The sequence below is a fragment of the Seriola lalandi genome, unplaced genomic scaffold, assembly GCF_002814215.2.
Source record: "Seriola lalandi dorsalis isolate HSWRI2012SDOR001 ecotype SW California unplaced genomic scaffold, Sedor1 jcf7180002054950, whole genome shotgun sequence".
Lineage (NCBI taxonomy): Eukaryota > Metazoa > Chordata > Actinopteri > Carangiformes > Carangidae > Seriola > Seriola lalandi.
Window position 1 is genome coordinate 139,730 of NW_019525501.1, and position 24,246 is coordinate 163,975.

The 24,246-nt window shown below is 38.9% G+C and overlaps 2 protein-coding genes and 1 long non-coding RNA gene across 3 annotated transcripts in view; 2 read left to right on the forward strand and 1 right to left on the reverse strand.

Moving 5' to 3' along the window:
* abraa (actin binding Rho activating protein a) overlaps positions 1-5,629 on the forward strand; it is a 7,907-nt gene extending 2,278 nt beyond the window's left edge. The window contains exon 2 of the mRNA XM_023394634.2: positions 2,087-5,629. Coding sequence (XP_023250402.1) covers positions 2,087-2,524 — 438 coding nt within the window. The 3' untranslated portion in view covers positions 2,525-5,629. The remainder of the gene's footprint in view (positions 1-2,086) is intronic.
* An 11,617-nt stretch (positions 5,630-17,246) lies between these two features.
* LOC111645414 (uncharacterized) lies at positions 17,247-19,313 on the reverse strand. The gene is made up of 2 exons (XR_002759866.2): positions 19,219-19,313; positions 17,247-17,450 (listed from the first exon to the last, which is right to left on the reverse strand). It is a non-coding gene; the product is annotated as an uncharacterized LOC111645414 (long non-coding RNA).
* A 381-nt stretch (positions 19,314-19,694) lies between these two features.
* On the forward strand, positions 19,695-23,246 carry lsm3 (LSM3 homolog, U6 small nuclear RNA and mRNA degradation associated). The gene is made up of 4 exons (XM_023394635.2): positions 19,695-19,815; positions 21,518-21,628; positions 21,862-21,957; positions 22,563-23,246. The coding sequence occupies exons 1-4, from the start codon at positions 19,795-19,797 to the stop codon at positions 22,641-22,643; spliced, it is 309 nt and encodes a 102-aa protein (XP_023250403.1). The 5' UTR covers positions 19,695-19,794; the 3' UTR covers positions 22,644-23,246.
* Positions 23,247-24,246: the final 1,000 nt, after the last annotated feature.

Genomic DNA, 24,246 nt, shown 5'->3' on the forward strand with positions numbered 1-24,246 from the left:
GAATGATGTGTTTGCTCCACGACACAAAGGAGCGTCGTTACAGAAAGAGCTGAGATTGTTCTGAAAATTATGACATAAAACACTTGGGTGTTATGTTTTATGCAGGAAGCCTTTAAAAGGTGAATTTAAGAAATGATGTGGAAATGGAGAGAATGCCCTTTGACCTCAGACTAACACAGTGTTTTCATGACTGAAGCATCAGAGGAAGCATCTGTCGGTTGTCGGTTTAATGAAGCAGCAGATCTGAAACAAACAGCAGCTTCATTAACTCCAGGCAGAAAATATCTGTCTGTGCAGCTGCTGGAAACTCTGGAAACTCTGGAAATGAGATGGAGGAGAGCGGTAACCAAACAAGCTCTGTGTGAGGCTGATGGGACGTCATTAGTTTCACTGGAATTTGGTCATAAACCAAATAAAAGTTTGTCATCGTGGTGGCGTGATAAGAAAAGTCCATTTCCATGCTCTTTGTTATCTTGTTGTTATCTGTTGGTCTGTGCAGTAGCTCAGATATTTCACCCAAAAACAAAATGTCGCCCTGAGTCTGGAGACTGACACTGTCAGCAGCACAAAAACAAATGAGCTGAAAGACACTAAAACGCTGTGAGTTTGACCCAATGATGGATTAGATAGCTTCGAATAAATGTTGATTACACGTCCTGTTTCCAGAACTTTACTAAAGTGGAAACAGGATTATTTCAGCACTTTAATTATCGTTAAAATAAAAAATTATATTCCAAATGAATTTAAGCAAATGCATAGAAATATGAGCAGCAACATGAAACACAATATCAAAAGTGATTGGCTCATTTAATACAGTTATATTATGTGCATATACTTTATTGAATCATAGTGTCATAATGTGTAAACTCTGTTATCATTATAAAGTTTAATCTGTTACAGTGAGTCATATTTTATGAGCTGATAATATATATTTTATTTTACAGCTGTCAGGTTCATACAGTGGAATAAAAAGTTTAATATTTTATTCTGAAATGTGAAGAAATACTTAAATAAATCCTGTTTCCACCTTTGGTCTCGTCCCAGCTGCTGCCTGTAGAAACAAACTCAGAAACAACAGATGGAGTCAAAACAGGAAAAAGGAAAAGATTCGTCAGGAGGATTTTCACTTTAAGGGTTCACAGAGTTTCGTGGAAGGTCCTTCAGTTACAGGTCCCGACTTCACATAGAACAAATACCAAAGAGATCTGATGACACTGATCTGAAGGCTGAACAAGCTGAGGAAAATACCAACAGGGGAGGGAGGAGGGAGGGAGGAGGGAGGGAGGAGAGATGGAGAGATTAAACAGGAAGGACGAAAAGAAAAACAAGACTTTGATGAAAAATAAGAGGAAGGAGAAAGATGAGAGGAGACAAAGACAAAAAGAGAGAGGAAGGAGAGATAAGATGATGATAATATGAACAGCAGGAGTTTTTTTATTTTATTTTATTTTAAAGGTTGAATTGACACAAAAATGTCAAACATTAAGATGCAGCTCAGTTTGCAGAGACAGATTTTATGCAACAGCCACAAATGTAAAGTTTGAATCATGCAGGTTGATCCGAGCGTCCATATCTCCATTTATATAAACTCTGTCTGAGTGCAAGGTAAAGGCCATGCAAGGGATCAATTACAGCAGCGAGAAGGAAGTTTATTTAAAGGTGGAGAGTCACTACTCAACATTATACGGCACTGTCACTGAGAGAGCAGCTGACAAACAGGAAACAGGGTTTAAATGTTAAGAATAAAAGCTCAGCCACAGAGTCTAAGATATCCTGACTTTTAATCAAGCTTAATCCTACAATTCCCATAAAGTGTCTTTCATTAGACCTTTCTTTCTTTCATTAGATCTTCCTTTCTTGTACATTCCTGGAGCCAGTTGCACAAAACACCTTAAGTTAAGATTTTCTTTAAAGTCTGAGTTAAGGTTTCCTTAAATCAAAAACTGTCTTAGACCTAAGTAGAAAAACTCAAGGTGTTTTGTGCAGCCTTCCGCTGCATCTTTCAAACGCCACATTGTGCGTTTGTAGAGTTTTGTGCAAGCTCGATCACATGGATGTTTACCTGTTCACCCTCATGTGTCTCCAGATTAAGATCGCCACCATGGGCGACATCAAGAGCCGCTGGCAGCAGTGGTCCAATCAGCACATGGAGGGCCAGAAGCTCAACCCCTTCAGCGAGGAGTTCGACCACGACTATGCCATGGCTCAGCGCCTCCGCAAGGGCGACTCCGGTTACGGTCGACCCAAAGACGGCTCCAAGACGGCGGAGAGGGGCGACCGCGCCCAGAAGCACATCCACAGGGAGATGGAGGAGATGGTGTGGATCATCAGAGACATGGGCTTCGAGGACAAAGAGGGGAGGACCATCATCTCCTTCGGACGCCTCTTCGACCGCTACGTGAAGATCTCGGACAAGGTGGTGGGCATCCTGCTGCGCTGCCGCAAACACAAGATGCTGGACTTTGAGGGGGAGATGCTGTGGAAAGGACAGGACGATGATGTCATCATTACGCTGAGGGACTGAGGACACACGCATGTCGTACACACATCCACACACACAGAAACACGCATGTAAATCACCAGCAGACATCACCTGCCATGCTAACCACGATGCTAACCACAATGCTAACCACAGTGCTACATCATTTATGCTAGAAAAATGGAGGAATACTAAGCAGAGACTATTAGAACAATTATATAGTGTTTATGAGAATTAATTTTTAATATTAATATGGATTATTAATTCATGTTTAATGATAATCATACACATAACAAAGCTTTAAGGATAAACACATTGAAAGGAAATGAATGGAACTATTAACATATTAACAGGCATACACATGTAAGCCACACACACACACACACACACACACACACACACACACACACACACAACACACACACCAGACTCTCATATGTACCTGACAGGTCATCCGGTGAAAGGAAGCTATGTTTAGCATGCTGACCATGCTAGCCTCGCTAACTATGCTACATGCTAGACGCCTTGAGAATCTAGCATAGTGTCAGTGATGTTAAAAGCTTCAGTCAAACTGCAGCTGAAGAAACTTACACCTGATCTCATCTCATAACTCAGACTCAACGAGGTCTCTGTTCTGTCCTGTTAAGCTAATTTCTTTGGAAGCTAGTAAACGAGCTAGCCATGACGTTAGCAATGTTACAGAACATCCTGGGTGTTTTTGTTGATGACAACAGGACAAAAACAGGACAAAGAGTCAAAACAACAATTACACAGCAATATGACCAAAGTGTTTCTTTTGTTTTGTTTGTTTAGTTTTTAGTTTTTTGTCCTCTTTAGACTGACTTTAGCGTCACTTGCTAGCAGAGCTAAAAGCCTGGCAGCAGCTAATATTTACATTAAGGCAGAAACAACAGAGGAAAAAATTAATTGGTATTTTAATTGGATTCTTTTTATATTTGTTATTATGTGTGTTTTGTATGGGATTTAAACTAAATCAACTTTTGCTGATACTTTTATAGAGTTCTGCAGGAATGACTCCTGAGCCACAGAAATTAGGCTAGTTAGCATTTTAGCTGTTTTTGAATAGGTTTTTGATTAGATGACTGAAATACAGTCTGTAGTTTACACATAAACATTTTCATATTTTATTCTACATCAAACATAAGTAAATACCCCACATGTGATTTTTATTTAACCTTTTATTGTCTTAAAGTCGATGGTTGCTAATGGCTTAATGAGACTACAGGAAAGGCTTTTTTAGAAGAGATCAGACCTAAATCAAACTACAAGTTGAAGTCCAGAGGTGGTGGTGTTGAAGTCATGTGACCGTGGTCACATGACTGGTCCCAACCTGTGGGCCGGGCTCCTCTGGTGGGCCGTGAAGGTATTGCAAGTGACAAAAATCATTTGCAAAACAGCACAATTTTAGTGAAAAGATGTAATTATAAAGAATAGAAAATATAATAAAAAATAAACTATAAATAAAGTTTTTCAATGTTTTGAAAATAAATTATCTTTAAAAACATAAAAAATGTTGAAAAACTTAAATCACAGGATTATTTATGTTGTCGCCGGCCAGACCGCATCATATGGTGAGAGATTTTTAAGTCGGCCATGAGTTAGAGAAGGTTGATAACCACCGACCTAACATCAGCTTTTTACTTCTGCTGATTGTATTTAGGCTTAAACATGATAAAGTGGTTAATTAGTGAAGACGATCCTGCTGAATAAAACCTGTCAGGATCATAACACTGTTGTTTATTTTTACTAATAATCCAAAACACAATGGAAAAATCCCATTGGCTTTTAATGGAGGGAACCAGAGTGATGCTAACTTCCTGGTTGGACTACAAACATACATCACCCCTGCAGCTCTATAGGTTGTACAGTATGTAGATGCAGTTGACACACTCGGCTTCCTGTCGTCTGTCTTTCAAACTAAAAGTCAGAGCCATAAACTTTTTTTTGGACCACAATAATTAATCTGTGAACTGTTCTCCAGCAGCTGACTGGTTGATTGGCCCTTGATTTTCAGAGCAGAGGAGCTTTGTAGAGTTAATGTGATAAGCTCTCACACATACAGCGTTTCATCTGTAGAGGAAATAACAAGCAACAGGAGGCTGGAGCCCAGCGATGGAAATCTTATCTGCTGATTCATGTATGAAAACCTCTCCTCCGCTGAGCGCATGTGTGACGTGTGATAGTTTTCAAGTAAATAATTGAATTGTGAAAAGTCATTTACCTCATTTTAACTTTTAGCAGAGGCTTGATTGGAGTGAATGAAACTTGCTAATGCACAATAAATTAATTTTGAATATTTCTTTTCTTTCAAAGTGAAAGCGTGCGAGTCTTCTTACAGAAGAACATTTAAAGATAATGTGATACAGAAACTGTGCAGGGTGCTGCATCGTGCACAGATTAATATGACTGTGAACAGAGATAAGTGGAACATCATTCAGCACTGAGACTGTGAAGGTAGAGGTGTAGCGTTGTTGCTGTGCTCAGAGTGTTAACGTAGGAAACACTGACGTCAATAAAGGTTTAATTTAAACACTGACATCCTGTTTTTCTTTGTTAGAGCAGATTGTGTTGGATATTGAGCTGCTTCATACGGTGAGGCTGCTGGGGGAGGTGTAATGCCTTGCTCAAAGGTCACTCAGGTAACAAACCAAGAGGGATGAACAGGAAGTCACATTTTCATCCTCCATCGTCATGGTTACCACATGATGTTGTGTCAGTATCTGGTCCCATCATCAGCTAATTTGATAATAGTTCAGCCTAAAATCAGACGTTTAAATCCAGTTTAATCTGTTTTGACTTCACACCAACAAACTACAGCTGAGACCATTTGTTTCATTTCCTGTCTTATTTTGTATTATTTTCTTTGTGTATCTTGTGGTCATTTTACTTCCTGTCCTTGTCCCGTTTCCCTCCTTGTTGATTGGCTGTCCTGCCCTGATGTGTTTCACCTGTGTTCAATCACCTGTGTTCAATCACCTGTGTTCAATCACCTGTGTTCAATCACCTGTGTTCAATCACCTGTGCCTCTCTGGTGTGTATTTAGTCTCTGCTCTTCCTTGTCAGTCTGTCCTGTTTTACCTGGTTGTGCTCTTTCTTTTTTCTTTGTTTAATAAATCACCTGTTTCCTTGTTCTTGGATGTTCTGGGGTCCTTTACAAACACTCCAGTTTGTTGCTGCGTCATCACACACAGAAAATATAAGAAAATATACACAATTTAGAAAGAAAAAACAGAGTCACACAACACAAAAAAGAAAATGATTCACACTCGTAACCTTCAGAAACATCTCTGTAAACCGCTGTTTTCAAAACTGAAAGGAAATTCCACATTTTTAAACATTTATATCAGTATTGTTTTCAGTGTTGCTGCTGCAGTGAAAAGAAAATCAGTGATTTCAGCTTTAACACAGTCGTTTAGTGTCTGAGCCGTAAATGAAGCAGCGACACGTCAGACGATGGACGAATCAATCATCTCTGTCACAGTGATGTAACGTCTCTGATGAAAACTGTCGTCCTGTCATTCAGTCTGGAGGGTGTGTGGAACCAGACACACACACACACACACACACACACACACACACACACAGGTCTGGGTCCGTCCAGTGAGGCGTCTCCTGCGATAACAAACTCCTCGTTATCCAACCTAATTAATAAATCAGAGTCAGAGCTGGTGGACTGGTCCTCGCAGCAGAGACCGGTTTCTTATTGGCTGATGAAGACACGATGAAGACTAATGGACGCCTGTGGTCTGTCTCCATGGAGCAACGAGTCTGTTAACTCATCCATCCATTACTGAGCTTCACCAGGAGCTCGTGTTGTAGGAGGGAAGATTATTTATTAATCACTCTGATGTCAATGCAGCACGTTTATCTTCTTATACGAGCTGAATATTTTATAGGTTTTAAATCTACAGACAAAAGACGAGCGTGAAGTTGGCTGGACGTTAGTTACAAGGACCTTACTGCTGCGTGTTAAACACAGTCCGTCACGTCTGTCTCTGATCAAAACAACAATAAAAGACGGCGCTGGGTGACATGGTGAAAGTGGCGTGGGATCATGGGAGTTGTTGCTTCTCCTGGTTTGGATTCTTTCAGTGTCGGTGGTTCAGGAGGTTTCACAGAGGTGTCTCCACGACAAACAGACCAGCTGATTAAAACCAGAACTCTTTACAAACTGTTCAGGTCCGATCTGACCCGTATCTACTGAAGTGGATTGTAGATCCACAGATATTAGATTTGTGATTCAGATGAAGGAACATGGAGGTTTTAGGTTTTACTTTGTTTTAGGGCGCTGAGAAACTAGAGACGTATTCATCACATGTAGAGGTCTGTACCTGGTGCATACGCAGGTAAAACATCCTGGCAGGTGAGTGCAACGTTCCTCCGTCTTTGAATCTATCTACATAAAACCTGAGGCGTCGTTTATCCCACAGCTCGTTAGCTAAAACGGGCTTTTTACACCCAAACGAGGAGGGAGAGCTCCGGTCCCGACGATCCACTTCTGACGTGGTCTCCTCATTAAAACCGCGCAGCGAGCACCACAGAAGAAGAGTCTGCACAGAGCTGTGGTCGCTGCGCATGATGAATGTATTAAAGCCACGTTTGACAGCAGGAACATTTTTCTGTGCAGCGGAGCTTGTTGCAGGATGAGAGGATCATTTATTACTCAGCTTGTTGGACCAGGAGCAGCGGTTTCTGTCTGTGTATCTATGATCTGCACATCTCTGCTGTTTTGTTTTTATTCCACCGTGACGGCGGCAGCCATTTTGTTTTCAGTTTGTCTGTCCGTCTGTCCCGTTCTCGCTGACACGATGTCTCACTAAGGCCTTGAGGGAACTTCAAGGATGACCTGATCAGATTTTGGTGGTCAAAGGTCAAGGGTCAAGTGTGACCTCACATAACGCTGTATTGGCCTTGTGAATGCAATATCTCCGTAGCGCCTTGAGGGAACCTCTTCAAATTTGGTACAAACATTCTCCTGGACTCAAGAAAGAACTGATCAGATTTTGGTAGTCAAAGGTCAAAGGTCAAGGTCACGGTGACCTCAAAACACATGATTTTGTCCTTGTGAACGCATTAACTTGAGAATCCCTTCAAATTTGGCACAAACATTCACTTGGACTCAAGAACAAACTGATTTGATTTTGGTGGCTTAACTTCTAAGGTCAAAGGTCAAGGTCACGGTGACCTCACAATATCTCTGTACCGCCTGGAGGGAGTTTCTTCAAATATGCTAAAAATGTTCACTTGGACTTAAGGATGACCTGATTAGATTTTGGCGGTCAAAGGTCAAAGGTCAAGGTCACGGTGACCTCACAGGACATTTACTAGCCATTACTCAAGATTAAATTATCAAAATGATCACAAATGGTTCATATTTTCTGTGACTCTGGATAATCAGGGATGTGACCTGGAACTAGTTTGAGTGGCGGAGGGATACGACCACGAGGAGGTGACTCTAGTCCGTAACACAGCTCCTCTCTCCTGGGTGTGTCCTGCGTCTGTTCTGGTTCAGACACTGTATGAAGACGATGAGTTCACAGTCTTTCCTGCTCTTTACTGATTCCTGTAAAAGATGTAAGATGTTTTAAATTGTTGTAATAACAGTGAAATATTGTTGATGCTTCCTAGCCAATTAAAAGTGATGAAGAGTTTCCGTCCAGGAAATGAATCAAATCTATAGATTCCAACGTCATGTAGAGGAAGTTGAGCTGAGGACGGCGTTATCTGCTCCATCACTGTATTAGCTCCATTATCTAATGGGTTTGGATATGACTGCGGCGCTGCACTTACTGTAAGCCTGATACAACAGTGTGTCGTCAGACTCACTGATCGGCCTGGGAATCGCAGTGGAAACAGATGAAGAGAGAAAAGAGAAAGAGGGAAACAGAAAAGTGATAAATGACGGCAATACTGTTTTTAATATCAGTTTATTAATCTCCATTAGAAGGATGCAGACTCATTTCCACTGTAATCACAACAGCAGGAGCGAGAAGAGAGGTGGAGAGAGAGACAGACAGAGGAGAGGAAACGGCACTTTATAATTCAACAAGAAGAAAAGTGTGTTAGTGTGTTTGTGTCGCCGCGGAGAGAAACAGGACGTTGGGGAAACTCTGAAACGCCAGATAACGTTTAACGAGTTCAGGTTTTAAGATGAAGGTGTTTCTGACACAGACGTGAGGATTCAGGAAGTTTTAGTAACTTTACTTTAAACAAACGAGCCCGCAGGTCGTCTGTGCAGCAGGTTGTTATGACATCATAGTTAGGTTTTGTTGCTAGGCGACATATAGTGGTCGTAGTGATGATGACAGGAGCGAAGGGGAGAAGTGTCGGTGATGTAGTATAAAGAGAGACAGAGTCTGGTGGATGAATGTGACACAGGAGAGCGGTGTGTTCGATTCCCGTGTGAAACCAGCACTTTATGGTGTAACCATGGCAACAAAGATCGTCTAATGTTGAGGAAATTACTTATTTTAACCCAAATCACCATCTTTTCCTGAACCTAACGAGCCATGACCATTATTATAGTAACCACGGGGAAAAAGTCGGGACATTCTGCATGTTTATTATTGTAACCATGACAACCACGGTCCGGCACGCTGCCGCCGCAGGGAGGCGCTAATTCAGGAGACGCTCCTGTGAGTCGTATCAGAGGGTTGATGGTGGTTTCACTAAGATGCTTCAGATCAGGGTTTTTGGATCGTGTGTCACAGCAGCACTTCCTGAATTATCTCCACACACACACACACACACACACACACACACACACACACACACACACACACACACACACATCTGCAGAGTCTCTGTAGGTAGTAATTATCTGCACTGAAAGACAAAAAATAGCCTCATGCTGTTGAATCGTCTCCAGTTCTTCTTCTTCTTCTTCCTCTGCTCCACTAAAAGTCTCTAAACACGTGACTGAACAGAATAAAATCAGAGCCTGGAGTAATAATGATGATAATAATGATGATGATAATAATAACAATAATAATAATAAGAAGAAGAACACAGTAATAAAACAGCAGCGAGCAGGTAACTGTTGTTTCTTTGCAGCAGCTCCTCAGGTTCCAGTTCCTGTTATTTACGTCTGTTTCAAATATTGATGTTGGTTTTTAATGTGTAGCTACAGATCACATCGATCATAACACAACATTAAACTACTGCTTTTCACCATGTTACAGAAACGTAGAGGGGTGAGGAGAGACAGCGACATGTTCTTCAGAGAGCAGGCTGTGGAGAAATAATGGCTGATGTATAAAGATGAAGAAAAGATATAGAGAACTAGAACCACCTCTTCGTGGTCGTATCCCTCCGCCGCTCAGACTAGTTCCAGGTTACATCCAAGTTTATCCAGGGTCAGATAAAATATTATAAAATCTTCACTGCTGTGTGAAGGTTGTGGTTAAAAAGAGTTTTGTGAGGTGTCACTGAAATATTGTTTCCACAAGAACGAGGCGGACGGACTGAAAACAAAATGGAGGAATAAAAATCCAAAAATAAATGTTCCTTTTAACGAGTGTACAGGAAGAAAATAATGGAGGGAGAAGAGAAATAGGAAGAGGAGAATGATGGGAAATTAATTGAATAGAACAGAAGTATTAGTATGAAACTGAAGAAATTAATAACAGATGAATCAACGTGTCACATGACGCAGAGTCGTTATTGTTCAATCAGAGGTTTGATCATATTGGACACGACAATCGTGAGATGGTAAACCGCTATAATCCGCTTTACTCAGCCTATAGCAGGAAACACACACACACACACACACACACACACACACACATACACACACACACACACACACACACTTCAAAGGGGAGATGTATGTAGGTGCGTTGGTGTATTATGGAAACAGAAGATTGAAGTTGACTGATCCTATTAGGTTTCTCTGCTGACACACACACACACACACACACACACACACACACACACACACACACACACGCACACACACACATACACATACAAACACACACACACACACACACACACGCACACACACACATACACATACAAACACACACACAAACACACACACACACACACACATACACACACAAGCGTCGCTGTGTGACTCAGCTGTGTCATATTCACAGTTGAGCGGGAACAGAGCGAGGAGAGCAGAACTAAAGAGCGCCTGTCAGGTTTATTTCTGTCTCCAGCTGCCTCTCGCCTGGCGCCGCTGCCGTGAGCCGAGCTTCACGCTCTGATCTGCCGCCGTCCCACTTCTCCGTCCTCGCTCTCTGTTCTCCACCGGCAAAAATAAAAATCTAAAGACATCCGACAAAAGCTGCAGCGTTCGTAACGTGTTCCACCAAAACACTAAGCATGATGCTGCAAACACTGACAAGGAAGCATCAATTACTGCACATCATGACATCATCATGACATCATCATGACATTATCATGACATCATCATGACATCATCATGACATCAGCATGACATTATCATGACATCATCATGACATCAGCATGACATCATCATGACATCATCATGACATTATGACATCTTCATGACATCATCATTACATCATCATTATATCATCATTATATCATCATGACATTATGACATCATCATTACATCATCATGACATCATCATTACATCGTCATGACTATCATTACATCGTCATGACATCATCAGACATCATCGTGACATCATCATCATGACATCATTATCGTGGTCATCGTCATCACCGCTGATGATTCTCCATCAAAGATGGAGACATTTGAACAGACAGGTGTGTTAGCTGCTCGTAGCTCTGCTAGCCACCTTTAAGGTGCCATTACCCACAATTCCTACATACTTGCTGCTGACCATTTTTGTAAAGCAAACGATACATGTTGAGACTAAGCATCAACCTCCAGACTGAAACACGAAACATAACAACTGACTAACCCCTCCTCTTTGCCCATATTTGTGGGAGTTAGGGGGCGGAGTCAGACACTGTCAAGATGGCGACAGCGGAGAAGCTCACTCTGAGCTTTAGAAACCTGTGGGTGACGTCACAGAGGTGACATCCATCTTTGTTTACAGTCTGTGGATGACTCTCAGTCCAGTGTTCCCTCTCTCTCTCTTTTCGCTCTATGTTTGTTCTCCACCTGGAAATATCCTGAGTGATATAAATACCTGTGGTGCGTTTGAGTCTGTCGGGAAAAAGATGTTCTGTAGAGCTGTTTGCCTCCGAGCTGTGGTGCCGTTCAGGTTTCTTACCACTTTTAACTTATTTTAATTATCAATTATTTTCTTTCTTTTTTCCTTTATGTTATTTTAGTTTTATTAAATCTCATTTTACATTAAAGTTTTTAACAGGTTTTTATTTTCATTTATTTCTTTTCATGATGAACTTGGTGCCTGTAATTCTTTGTTGTAAAGCACTTGGTTCTGCCTTTCTTGTATGAAAAACCAGCATTATTATTATTATTATTATTATTATTAATAACAATTTTATTATTTTTGATAATAATTTATTATTATTATTATTTATTTCATTATTATTATTCTTAATTCTATTATCATTATTATCATATATTATTATTATATAGACTGAAGACAGTGTTGAAATAACAGCTGTGAATAAAGTCTCTTCTTTGAGGAAGACCTGATAAAAATTATTACAAATTCATAAAAATATAATTAAATTCAATCAATAGGAAGATGCTGAACATTGTATGGGACTTTAAGGCATCTTAATAAGCATAATAATAACGAGTAGATGTGTCGTCCTCTGCCTGTTGTAAATAGATCCTGTAGAAAAAGCTACTGCAGCTCATTGGAAGTGTACCTCTGTGTATTTCTGACAGTGCACGTATGTTAATATGTGCACGTGTAAAATCATCTGTACTTCAATCTGCTCCATTGACTTTGGCTTCATCCATAATTAAATCCATATAAATCAGGCTGTCAGTAAAGGCCTAATGTAAAGGCCTGAATGACATTTTAACGAGTGCGGGTCTATTCTCGGGTCAGAGCGACCTCACAGGTGCGCTCTTCATCACTCACGTCCCCCGATTAATTATTCTTCATCTACACCCCTCCCTCCTTCTTTTCCACTTTCATCTCTTGGCCCCTCCTCCCCCTGACTCAGTATTTTTAGATGCAGAGACATAAATCTCACCTTTTAAACTAGTGTGGAGTAAAATTTAATTTCTGTGCAACTGAACTGTAACTGCTAAATATCATAATCATGTTTTCCATCAGCTCATATTTTTAGTTTCAGCATTTGCCTTTTCATTTTTGTGGAAACAGTTCAGGCGACATGAGACGCATAAACAGCAACTTATATTAAAAAAACAATATAAAAATAAAGAGTGAATAGTCTTTTATTTTTCTTTTGTTTGCAGCAGGAGAACAGACTGACGTTCGGCTCTGACTCTGTTCAGACAATAACAACATCGTCTCCGTCACTTATTCCTTCCTCCTTATTTTTAGACGAGGGCGAAGCTGCCAACAGGAAGTGGTGCTCAGGGGCTGCCATGTTTTTAACGACATTCGTCTGGACTTCAATCTTCTGCTGTCGAACTCCGATGTGTTTAAAACTGATGGATGGATGTAGATAGATAGATAGATAGATAGATAGATAGATAGATAGATAGATAGATAGATAGATCGATCGATCGATCGATCGATCGATGGATGGATGGATGGATGGATGGATGGATGGATGGATGGATGGATGGATGGATGGATGGATAGATGGATAGATAGATAGATAGATAGATAGATAGATAGATAGATAGATAGATAGATAGATAGATAGATAGATAGATAGATAGATAGATAGATAGATAGATAGATAGATAGATAGATAGATAGATAGATATCAAAGTTGAACAAAATTGGATTTTGAAGGTCACAATCAAGATTTTTGTTCTGAATTATAAAAATCCTGTTGAGTTTTAGTATCTCATGTTTTAGTCTTTAGTTTTGGTTTTTCATGTAGATTGAAAGAAATAATGGCAGTTTAGTCAATTTAGAACCAAATCTACAGTAATACAATAAAGTTTTCAGAAACTGAAGAAAAAGAAGAAAATATGAACCATTCGTATGAAATTTTGTCATAATTGCTGTGAAGTCTTGAGTTATGGCTAAAAAGTGTTTTGTGAGGTCACACTGACCTTGACCTTCGACCTTTTGGCCCCCAACATCTAATCAGTTCACCCTTGAGTCCAGGTGAGAGATAATGTGTCTACGAAAATAAGATGGACAACCTGAAAACAAAATGGCCGCCGCTCTGACTGTCGCCGGCGCGGAGAAATAAAATCTTATTACATGATCCACCTGAAAATTTAATGAGCTCTTCCCTGGTTCAGAACCCCTCCCTCCATCAAATGGGCTCAGTAGATTTAATGTAATCCTGCCGACAAACAAACAAACAAATAAAACCTGCTTGTCGGAGGTAATCATGACATCATCATTACATCATCATGACATCATCATGACATCATCATTACATTATGACATCATCATCATCACTAATGGTCACTGCAGGTGAATCGTCCCTGGTCTGATGATTGGACTGACCGTGTGCAGTTCACTGACATCACGTTAAATCATTTCCACCATCAGTCTCCGGGACGAGAAGCTGCTTTGTGGCAAAACTGCAAGTGACCTGACGTCCTTTAAAAACATAAAGCACCTAATGTGACAAAGTGACTGATGGGACATAATTAAATGTTATAAACCCTCTGACTCGACCTCCCAGAAGTCTCTCTGCTAAACTCATTTATTAACCAGGAACATTAAAGGTCGTAAAGCGAAGGTCAACAGTTCCTCACTTTAACGTCAGGAAGTTCAATAACTGAAAGTATTTCATGTAAAGACACTTTATTATATATCTGTGAAGATGATGTTTGTCTGAGAACAACACACACACACACACACACACACACACACACACACACACACACACACACACACCGAACATGTTCTTCATGTTGATGCATCAGGATTATTAATCTTTATGAAACAATGCAGATGAGCGGCGCTGGTGACTTGGTGTGAATCTATTTAAGAGTCTGTGTGTGTGTGTGTGTGTGTGTGTGTGTGTGTGTGTGTGTTTGCAGGGTGACAGGTCTGGACAGCTGCAGCTGGTTTACACTCCTGTAACTGTGACCCCTCCTCTCCCGTCCTCTTCACACTGTAAGGTCAAAGGTCAACACATATTCAAACACATGATTAAATAACTGGCGCTGTAACTAATGAACTTCCTTTAATCAAATCAAACTTAATTAATATATGACTTGTCGTTCAGGTGAGTGCAGTTCACAGTGAGCTAAAAAAAAAAAAACAAATCAAGTGAGAAACTCTGAGAATGAGATTCAATAGAACAGATTTAAAAAAAGAAAAAAAGATAATCAATAATAAAAGAACAGATGAAATATAATAAAGTACAATTTAAATCTCTTACATTTCTTTGTCTTTGATATCTGTTGTATTTATATTGTTTTTATCTGTTTTATTGACTCACTGTCAGATCTTTTTACATTATGTTGATATGAGATGTTCTTATTTATGCTGTTCTACTCTTTTTTACTCTTTACTCCATTATTATTATAATTATAATTATTATTATTTTCATATTTCTCTATATGTTTTGTCGCTCATTTCTAATCTTAATTATATATCTGAATATTTCAGATTACAGTGTTTCCATCAGTCTGTTGAAGGTGTATCCTCCCAAAGCTCCACGTAGAATAGTAGAGCCGTGACCTCTGACCTCTGACCTCCGTCCAGGTCAACACCTGTGGGATGAACTGATGACGTCAACATCAATCAGCCTATAGATATAGATTTAAATATAGGGAGAGAGATTTATAGAAACATTTAGGTTTACCAGTTAATGCTTAAACATTTAAAAATGCACATTTATTTTATTTCATTCTTTTATTGGCAACATAACGAAACAAAAACAGGTGTGACATGAAATTAATGGATATCATAATATATATACATATATATATTACACACATATATATACATATACATAATATATATACATATATATATATACATATATGATATCCTGTCAGTGTAATACTGATATATCTTACAACAAAAATGTAATAATAATATAAAATTGTATAAAACAATATGATAATAGTGTAGTGATATTACAACAATGTATAATTTAAATAATGATTATAATATGATTTAAAATATATAAATATATTATAATAAATGTATATACCTATTATATTACATAATAATACTGATTATATATGATAATGTTATATAAAATAGTGATTTCTGACCTTTGACCTCTGTCATGTTTGACCTCACCTCTCTCTCTAAATTTAATTCACTATTTCACTAAATTTGATTTTAAAATTTCCTTCAGTGAAATAACATGAGACATTTAAATGTATTTTTATAGTTCAATTTTTTTTCCTTTCAGTCGATCAATGATCTTCTTTTTTTACTATATCGGTGAAAAAACACGATAAACAGGAAGTGGCAGAGACGATAAACCATAAAACATAAAACATAACAGACGTGTCGAATCAATGGTTTTTAATTTGGGTGGATCTTTAATTGAGGGCAACATCTTTATGTTGTTGGGACGACAGGACGGGGAGAGGACGCCTGTGTCTTCCTGGTCCAACACTGACCTCCTGTGGCCGAGGAGGAAACTGCAACAGTCAACCTTCAGCATTTCAAAATAAATGTCTGGTTCCTGGTGCAGTTGTGAAAATCACATTTTACCAGCAGCTACTGAACACGGCTTCACGCTGAGTCTGTTCCCAGGTTTTTTTATTTTCTTCTTTTTCTTTCCTTTTATTTTTTTCTGATGGATCAGAGAGCGAGATCAAAGGAAAGGGATTTTATTTGCCACTTTAGTGACATTATATAGTTTTAATTTTAATGTTTTCATATGTGCATCTGAATTAATAATAATTAATTATCGTACATCTTATTTTGTCTCCACTCAGCTACTGACAGATGAATTTTGTAGCTCGGTATCAGAGGTCAGTTTGTCTCCACCCTCAGTTTAATATGAAATCCTGAACGTTTCCTCATCCGGGTTTTTATCTCATCACCTTCAGTGTCTCACCTGCTGAGCTGAGACACACACTGTGGAGCTGATGATGAGAAGTGAAGTTACTCTGTCGGCCATGTTTGTTGTTTTTAAGCTCTTCTTTTCATTCCAAATTCAGATGAAGAAGATTTTGCAGATGTCAAATTTAGATTTTTAATTCTTTAAAAAATGAAAACAACAACAGGTAAGAGTCTCTAAAAACTTTTTTTTGGTCCTTTGGTGCCATTGATCAGCAGGACAGCATCACTGAACTTAGAGCTAACAGCCATGTTTCCATGGTAACAGCCGATAACACCTGCTGAGCACTGTTGCCATGGAAACGGGGCTCTTATAGTTCTAGATTAACCTCAGGGGAAAGAACTTCTTCAAATTTGGCACAAATAATCACTGGGACTCAGGGATGATTTGATGGACAAAGGTCAAAGGTCGAGGTCACGGTGACCTCACAAAACACATCTATGGCCATAACTCAGGAATTCATCCACTAATTATGACACAGTTCAACCCAAATCTTTATAAGGATAAAATGAAGGTTCAAAGGTCAACTTCACTGTGACATCATAATGTTCTGGTGTGTAACTCAGAGGAGAGACTGCGACCATGTTTCCTGGTTGATGGAGGAAACAACATGAGGAAGTCATTCTAGTTATTTCAGCTGTTTTTGATCATCGTCCACCAGCAGACGGACAAACCTTAGACACACGAGTTAACCTGAAACAATCCGACTTTATTCGTCTGTTGCATCAAGTTCAGACATTTTTAAATAAAAGTAAATAAAATAATAAACAACACACAACCTCTCAGCCAATGTTTATTACAGTCAATGATACAAACTGATCCACTCAGGTGAACAGTGACGTCAGCTTCTGTCTTCCTGCTATCGGCGCCATCTGGTGGACGGTCGCCGGAGCTGCAGGATGTGATGATGGAGCGAGAAGAGAGAGAGAGAGAGAGAAGATGGATGGAGATATTATCATTATTGTCACCCTGACAGTCGTAGTATTAACACACCATCTCCCACACACATGTGAAACCTCAGACCAGGACAGACCAGGTCTCTCTGAGTGTGACTGTTTTCATAGTGACTGTTGTCATAGTGACAGCGGATGTAGTGAGTTAGTTGTAGCAGGGATGTCTTCCACCTCAGAGCCACGCTGCAGCTGAGGGTGGAATGGGTCACTCCACTGCTCTGCTCTGCCTCCTCTGCCTGAACACACACACCCAGTATGGAGCACTGGGCTGGACTAGGAGAGGAGGCGCACACACATAACACACACACACACACACACACACACACACACACACTCATACATGTACTAAACAAATAAACAACAAAGAAAAACAACAAATTAAAAGAGTGAATGAATGTGAAATTAAATGAAAACACACATTTATTCTGTATTATCTGTGGAGTCACATGACGTTTAATAAACATATGTAAAAAAAAAAAAGTATAAACACACAATGTAAATCAACAATAAGAAGGTTTTTATGTTCAGATGATTAAAAACAACAGACTGTCCAGTGGCCTCCAAACTTTCAACTGTTATTCTTGACTAATCAGGAAGCACACCTGTTGTGGCCTGTAATTAAGATTAATTCATTTCATTAATTGTAACGTCTGTTTGTCACCTCATTTTTTTCCTTTTCATATTTCAGTTTTTATTTCTACTGAAGGAAAGGGAGGGGCAAAAGTGTTGTTTTAATATGTTTTCATTATTATTTATTTATTTATATATTTTTTTTCTTCACCATATGTCATTAGTATTAAAGCTGATTGTGTAGCTGAGCTCTTTTTGTTGTTGTTGTTGTTATTTTTAGTTAAATAAAAAGAACAAAACTTAATAAATACGCTTTGGAAAAGAAAAAAACAACAGACTTCACACTTATAACAAATAACATATTAAAATGAACCCAAGCTGATTATATTACATTCACTTTTCTTTCACTCCTGTCAAAGACAGTAAGAAAATCCGCCATTTAAGAAGCTGGAACGGAGAAATTGTTGTATTTTTTCCATTATTTCCACAATTAATCACTAATCAAAGTAGCTGCCGAATATTTAGCTGATTAAATAATTGATTAATCGCTTTATCTCCAATTAAAATGTGGTTTGAGTTCAATGTTTTTCACTAAAAAGCTGCAGAAACGTAAAACTTTGAGGCTCAGTTTGTTCTTTAATCCAACTGTGCAACCTGCAGAAGGACACGTGGCACAAACAGGGAGAGGACAGTCACATAAACCCACTGATACAGAGAAATATATTGATCAATAACTTCACATATACTGGAAATATGACGAAATAAATCAATAAACTCTTTTGATTTTGTATATATTTTTATTTGTATTGACTAAAGTTGCAGTTTGAACCTAACTCTGTGCGTGTTTATCGACCATCACAGAGAACAACAGCAGATGCACCATCATATTATAATATTATATCATAATTATTATAAGTTATTACTGTATTTGCTGCAGACTCTTATTGTTTTAACCTGCTCTCTCTCAGCCGCTGACCTTGTAACTCGATTCTCTCACTGCGCAGTTGACACTGTAAACTTGACAGTTGTCGCTCGAAACACGACAACAGGCGAGACTTAGGCCTCAGTCCGCGCCGGCGGGAAAATCAATCTGACTTATCAGAAAAATATTAAAGTTTGAGGTAAAATCAAACTTACCGCTGGACTGTTGGACCGTTTCCTGCGCCGTGTGGAAGATGGAAAGGTCTGGAAAATGAACGGAGAGGAGGAGGAGGAGAGTGGTACTGCTTATCTTCACGTAGCGGGTTGCCAGGTTTGCATTTCATCCTCCTCCTCCAGCACATATCAAGTAGAGTGAAGGGGTGAAAGAAGCACTCATCCTTTATACTTAAGTAGGATAAACTTAAAAAGAGAAAGTTAACTTTAGTTGCTTAGTTGCATTTTTGAGTTGAAAGAACATTTTAAGTAAACTTAACAAACTTTTGTTTTACTTTTTCTTCTTGTTGGATGCCTACAATTTTGTTTGCAACTGCAGATCATGAAGTAATACAATAAGAAAAAAAAAATATATAAATATATATATATATTTTTAACTTAAAATGTCTAAACTGTTTCAGTAGATTAGCACAGAAAATGTGATTAATGAGCAGTCTTTCTTTGCATATTGCTCTCAGTACATATAAATCATATGAACACACGCTGAGAAAACGCGTGTTTACTCCGGACCTGGCAACCCCCGCACGGCTCAGACTGCATGACGCAGACTCAAAAATCATGGCGGACGAAGTGGAGCAGGTTGGTGCCGCTGTGTTCAGTTCTGCTGTTGTTTTCTCAGCTCAGCGTGTAAATAATGATCCAGAAATGACGTCAAAACACAGTTTACCTGTCGTACATATGTGACTGTGATTATTGTGTCACTGTGCGTGTTGTTGCTGTGGAAACAGCCAGCAGCGGCCTGACAGACAAGCTAGCTAAATTAGCTCGGCTAGCCGGTGATGCTAGGTTCAAAATGACAAAACGTGTTTGTTGACTGGTCTGAGGTCAGGTTAAATCCAGTTTAAACTGTTAATTAAAGGAAGCTCAGACCTGTCAGTGTGTTGGTCACTGTACAGTTGGTTTAACTACGCAACGAGTTAAGTTTTCATTGAATCAGACTGAACGTTAATCGGTTAGGAACGTAACTGTTCACGGATTAAATGAATGAAACACAGTGTGTTAAACTTAATTTAAGCTCCATCTCCTCTCAGTCTGACTCCTACTGTCAGTTTGGATTCATTTGGTCTGAGTCAGTGTCCTAAATAAATTTGATTAGCTGAGCTGCTCTGTGCTTAACATGATGCTACATTAACTAAGATTAAACAACATGGTGCTACATTAGCTACGTTTAAGTAACTTGATGCTACATTAGCTAAGTTTAAGTAACATGACGCTACGTTTGCTAAGTTTAAATAACTTGATGCTACACTAGCTACGTTTAAATAACATGATGCTACATTAGCTAAGTTTAAATAACTGGATGCTACGTTAGCTAAGTTTAAGTAACTTGATGCTACATTAGCTAAGTTTAAATAACTAGATGCTACGTTTGCTAAGTTTAAATAACATGATGCTACATCCACCAGGAAATGAACTAAGACTTTTCTGCAACACAAAACCCACAGAACACCTGACTCCCTAAACTTAAGGCAACATGGCGCTGAAGATTTAGGTTTGAATAAGTTAAAACATTTTAAAGTTTAGCACCAAACATTTCAGTTAGTCACTGAGCTGCTCATCTGTTTCTCTGGGAGATGAATCCCTTAATGGTGATTTATGAAAACCCGTCAGGACCGTTCAACTTCCCTCTGTTTTAAAAGTATTTGGAAAACCATGAGAGACTGGATTAATGAAAAACCTCTATGTTCTAATCAAACAAAGATGGTAGCCAGACACGACATATGTCCTTTATTTCATTATTGATTAATCAGTTTTCCTTTAGGAATAGTTTATTCTATGAAAAGTCAACCAGAGCTTCACACAGACGAAGGTGACGTCTTATAAAAGTCTTGTATAGTCTGACTGACACAAAGATGTTCAGCTCACTAACATATTAAAGAAAGAAAACTCACATTTGAGAGGCAGGAAACATTAGTCACTATTTTGTCTTTGACTGAAATGATTATAATTATCATTATAATAACTATTTTTCTGCCAATTGATTAATCAACTATATTCTTTCAACTCTTGTACTTTTTGAATGTATTGATTTTACTTTCTGTTATTTTTTGTATTTTCATAAACAATCAAGTTTTTTAAACTTTCATCTCAAAAGCAGCACGATGCTTGGATCAGGAAACTTTAATGTTTGAATATTTCTTTATTCACATGTTTAAAGAAGTATTTTTGAAACAGTGACCTTCTGTGTTTTCATCATCAGAAAAATAAATCTTAACCTCCAACACTGAGTTTAGTCTGATATCTGTGTGTCTTTAACCTGCGTTCTCTACATGTGCTGCAGCAACCGACCACCAACACAGTGGAGGAGCCACTGGACCTGATCAGACTCAGTCTAGATGAACGGATCTACGTCAAGATGAGGAACGACAGGGAGCTCCGCGGCCGACTGCACGTAAGACACACACACACACACACACACACACACACACACACAGTCTCCCTACACCGCTCATCTCTGAAACCAGGAGTCTGGATCAGTCAGCTCAGCCTCCAGAGACTTTCTTATAAAAATCAGTTTTGTTTCCTGTGGTGTATTTCTGGTTTTCTCTCTTTCTAACATGTGTGTGTGTGTGTGTGTGTGTGTGTGTGTGTGTGTGTGTGTGTGTGTTTGTTTGTTTGTTTCAGGCGTATGATCAGCACCTGAACATGATCCTGGGAGACGTGGAGGAGACGGTGACGACGGTGGAGATTGACGAGGAGACGTATGAAGAACTCTACAAGGTACAACATTGAGCTGTTCTCCTCTCATGCAACACTGCAGACACACACACACACACACACACACACACACACACACACACACACACACACACACACACACACACACACACACAGGCTCTGAGGGTTCAGACTCTTGTAGTTGTCTAATCACAGAGGAGACGATGAAACACCACAACACAAGAAGTCCATGAGTTTCACACACACACTGAGCAGAGCAGGTAAACGTCCTGTCAGCGCTCTCTGGTGGACAAACTGTGTAAACACACTGTTTCTAAATGACATGACACCTCCTTATCAGCTGACGTCACCACTGATGCTGATCCTGATATTGATACTGATGTAGACCGTCTGCAATTAGATGATATTTATTGATCTGTCCAGCTGCCAGGTAAAATACAGAGTAGGTGTTAATCAGTGTTCGTTCAGCTGCCGCTCTACGCAGTGTTCAAAGTATTTAAAATTCCTATTTTTTGGAATCGTGTGTGTAAATTATATATTTTTGTATCTGTCTGAAATATTGTTTTTCAAAGTTAAAGAACTTTAAAAATATAATTTGAGTAAAATTGTTAAATAAAAGTATTAATATTGTTTTCGTGTCCCTTCAGTCGACCAAGAGGAACATCCCCATGCTGTTTGTCAGAGGCGACGGCGTCGTCCTCGTAGCTCCGCCTCTCAGGGTGGGCTAACCCCAACCACTTCCTGGTGCGTTGGTAACAGCTGGGAAGCCTCTAACCTTGAGGGAGGGGCTGGTGCTGCTATGACGACTGTCATCAACACGACCTCTGTCAGAAACAGGAAGAGGATGTTTGTTTGTTTTGGACTGAGAAGACCTTTAATCCTTTTTTTATTTGATGGTATTATGAACAGATCTTGGTGTTTCGGGGATTTCACCGTGAGTTCAGTTTCTCAGGATGTTTCTTTTGCTCAGTTCAGTGGCCAATGAATCCCACAGCTTTAGTTATTGAAATAATGTCTTTACAGTTTAATCCCAGTGTTTCTAACGTCTCATCATGGTTTCATTAACTGTTTAAACTCCTGTATTTAAAGAATGACGCTGACGTTTAATGTGATTGTTCATTTCCTCCAGTGAAACTTCTGTTGGTTCACAGTTAAACTCAGTTTCTCTAAACTCCCGACCTGTGAATATCTGGAAAGGTCTTTTAGTTCCTGTTGGTTTTAGTTTCATTTTTTAATATATTTTTGTAGTGACATCATTCTCAGGTGTGTAAACACCTGTTTTCATTTGGATTTTGGTAAACTTGAATAAAAAAGGTAAATTTGAAAAAGAATGTGCTTCAAAATCTTCTGTGAAAATTAACAAATTTAAACAGTTTGTTCATGTTAATTACAATCAATTAACTTTTCTGTCTAATGCTGATTCGTTTAGCATTTAGCATTAGATTTATATGATTAAGTTTATATGAGTCACAATTTGATTTAGAAACTAATTTTCTGTTCATGAAAACAACCATAAACAACTAAGTTTAAACTAAACAGTCATAACTTTATTTAAAGTAAAAATATACCTGAAGTTTGAAAATAAAAAACAACATTAACTCTGGTGGTTTCTGTAATATTAATACGTAAAAGGCCCTTAAACTTAAATTATTTCAGTTTATATTTTGTCCATCTCATACATACTGTAAATAATCTTGTAGTTTTTAATGAACTTGTGTTTAACTAAGTGACTCAAACCTGGGCCGAGTCTTATTCCATCATAAGAGACTGAAATACAAGTGTTTGTCCTGGGTTAATCAGCAGGTTAATCCAGCTGTGTCTGTGGGTATTTTAATCTATAACAATCCAGTGTTCACATTGTACGTTTCCTATGTAACCACTAACTACAGCTGTCAAATATGCTGCGTAAATATCACTGAATTTCCTTCTGAAATTTCCTGGAATTAAATTAAAAAAAGGAAAAGTCAAGTGAAGAAGAAATCCCTCAGAACTGCTTCAGTAGAGTCGATGTAAAGGAAACGTAGTGCTGTGTTTGAACCACCAGATGTCAGTGTAGCTCCAACAAACCACCTACAGTGTCATGACGTTAAACACGATGGTGATGGATGAGCTGCCCCATGACCTTTGGTTTACAAGACCAACGCCTTCCCACTTGTCCACCACGCCTCCGTCTTTAGGTAAACAGTGAGAACACCATGAACAATGAGTAATCACATCATTCTCAATCTGTTGACAGTTTGAACAGAAAGTCCTGGATGGAGCTCACCTGTGGCTAACTGACCTTACTGGACAAAGTTTACAAAGACACACACCTCAGTTGTGTGTGAAAGC

Coding starts and splice junctions, on each gene's coding strand:
- lsm3 (XM_023394635.2), top strand. CDS start 19,795: ATGGCGGACGAAGTGGAGCAG. Junction 19,816..21,517: donor TGGCGGACGAAGTGGAGCAG/GTTGGTGCCGCT, acceptor CATGTGCTGCAG/CAACCGACCACCAACACAGT. Junction 21,629..21,861: donor AGCTCCGCGGCCGACTGCAC/GTAAGACACACA, acceptor TGTTTGTTTCAG/GCGTATGATCAGCACCTGAA.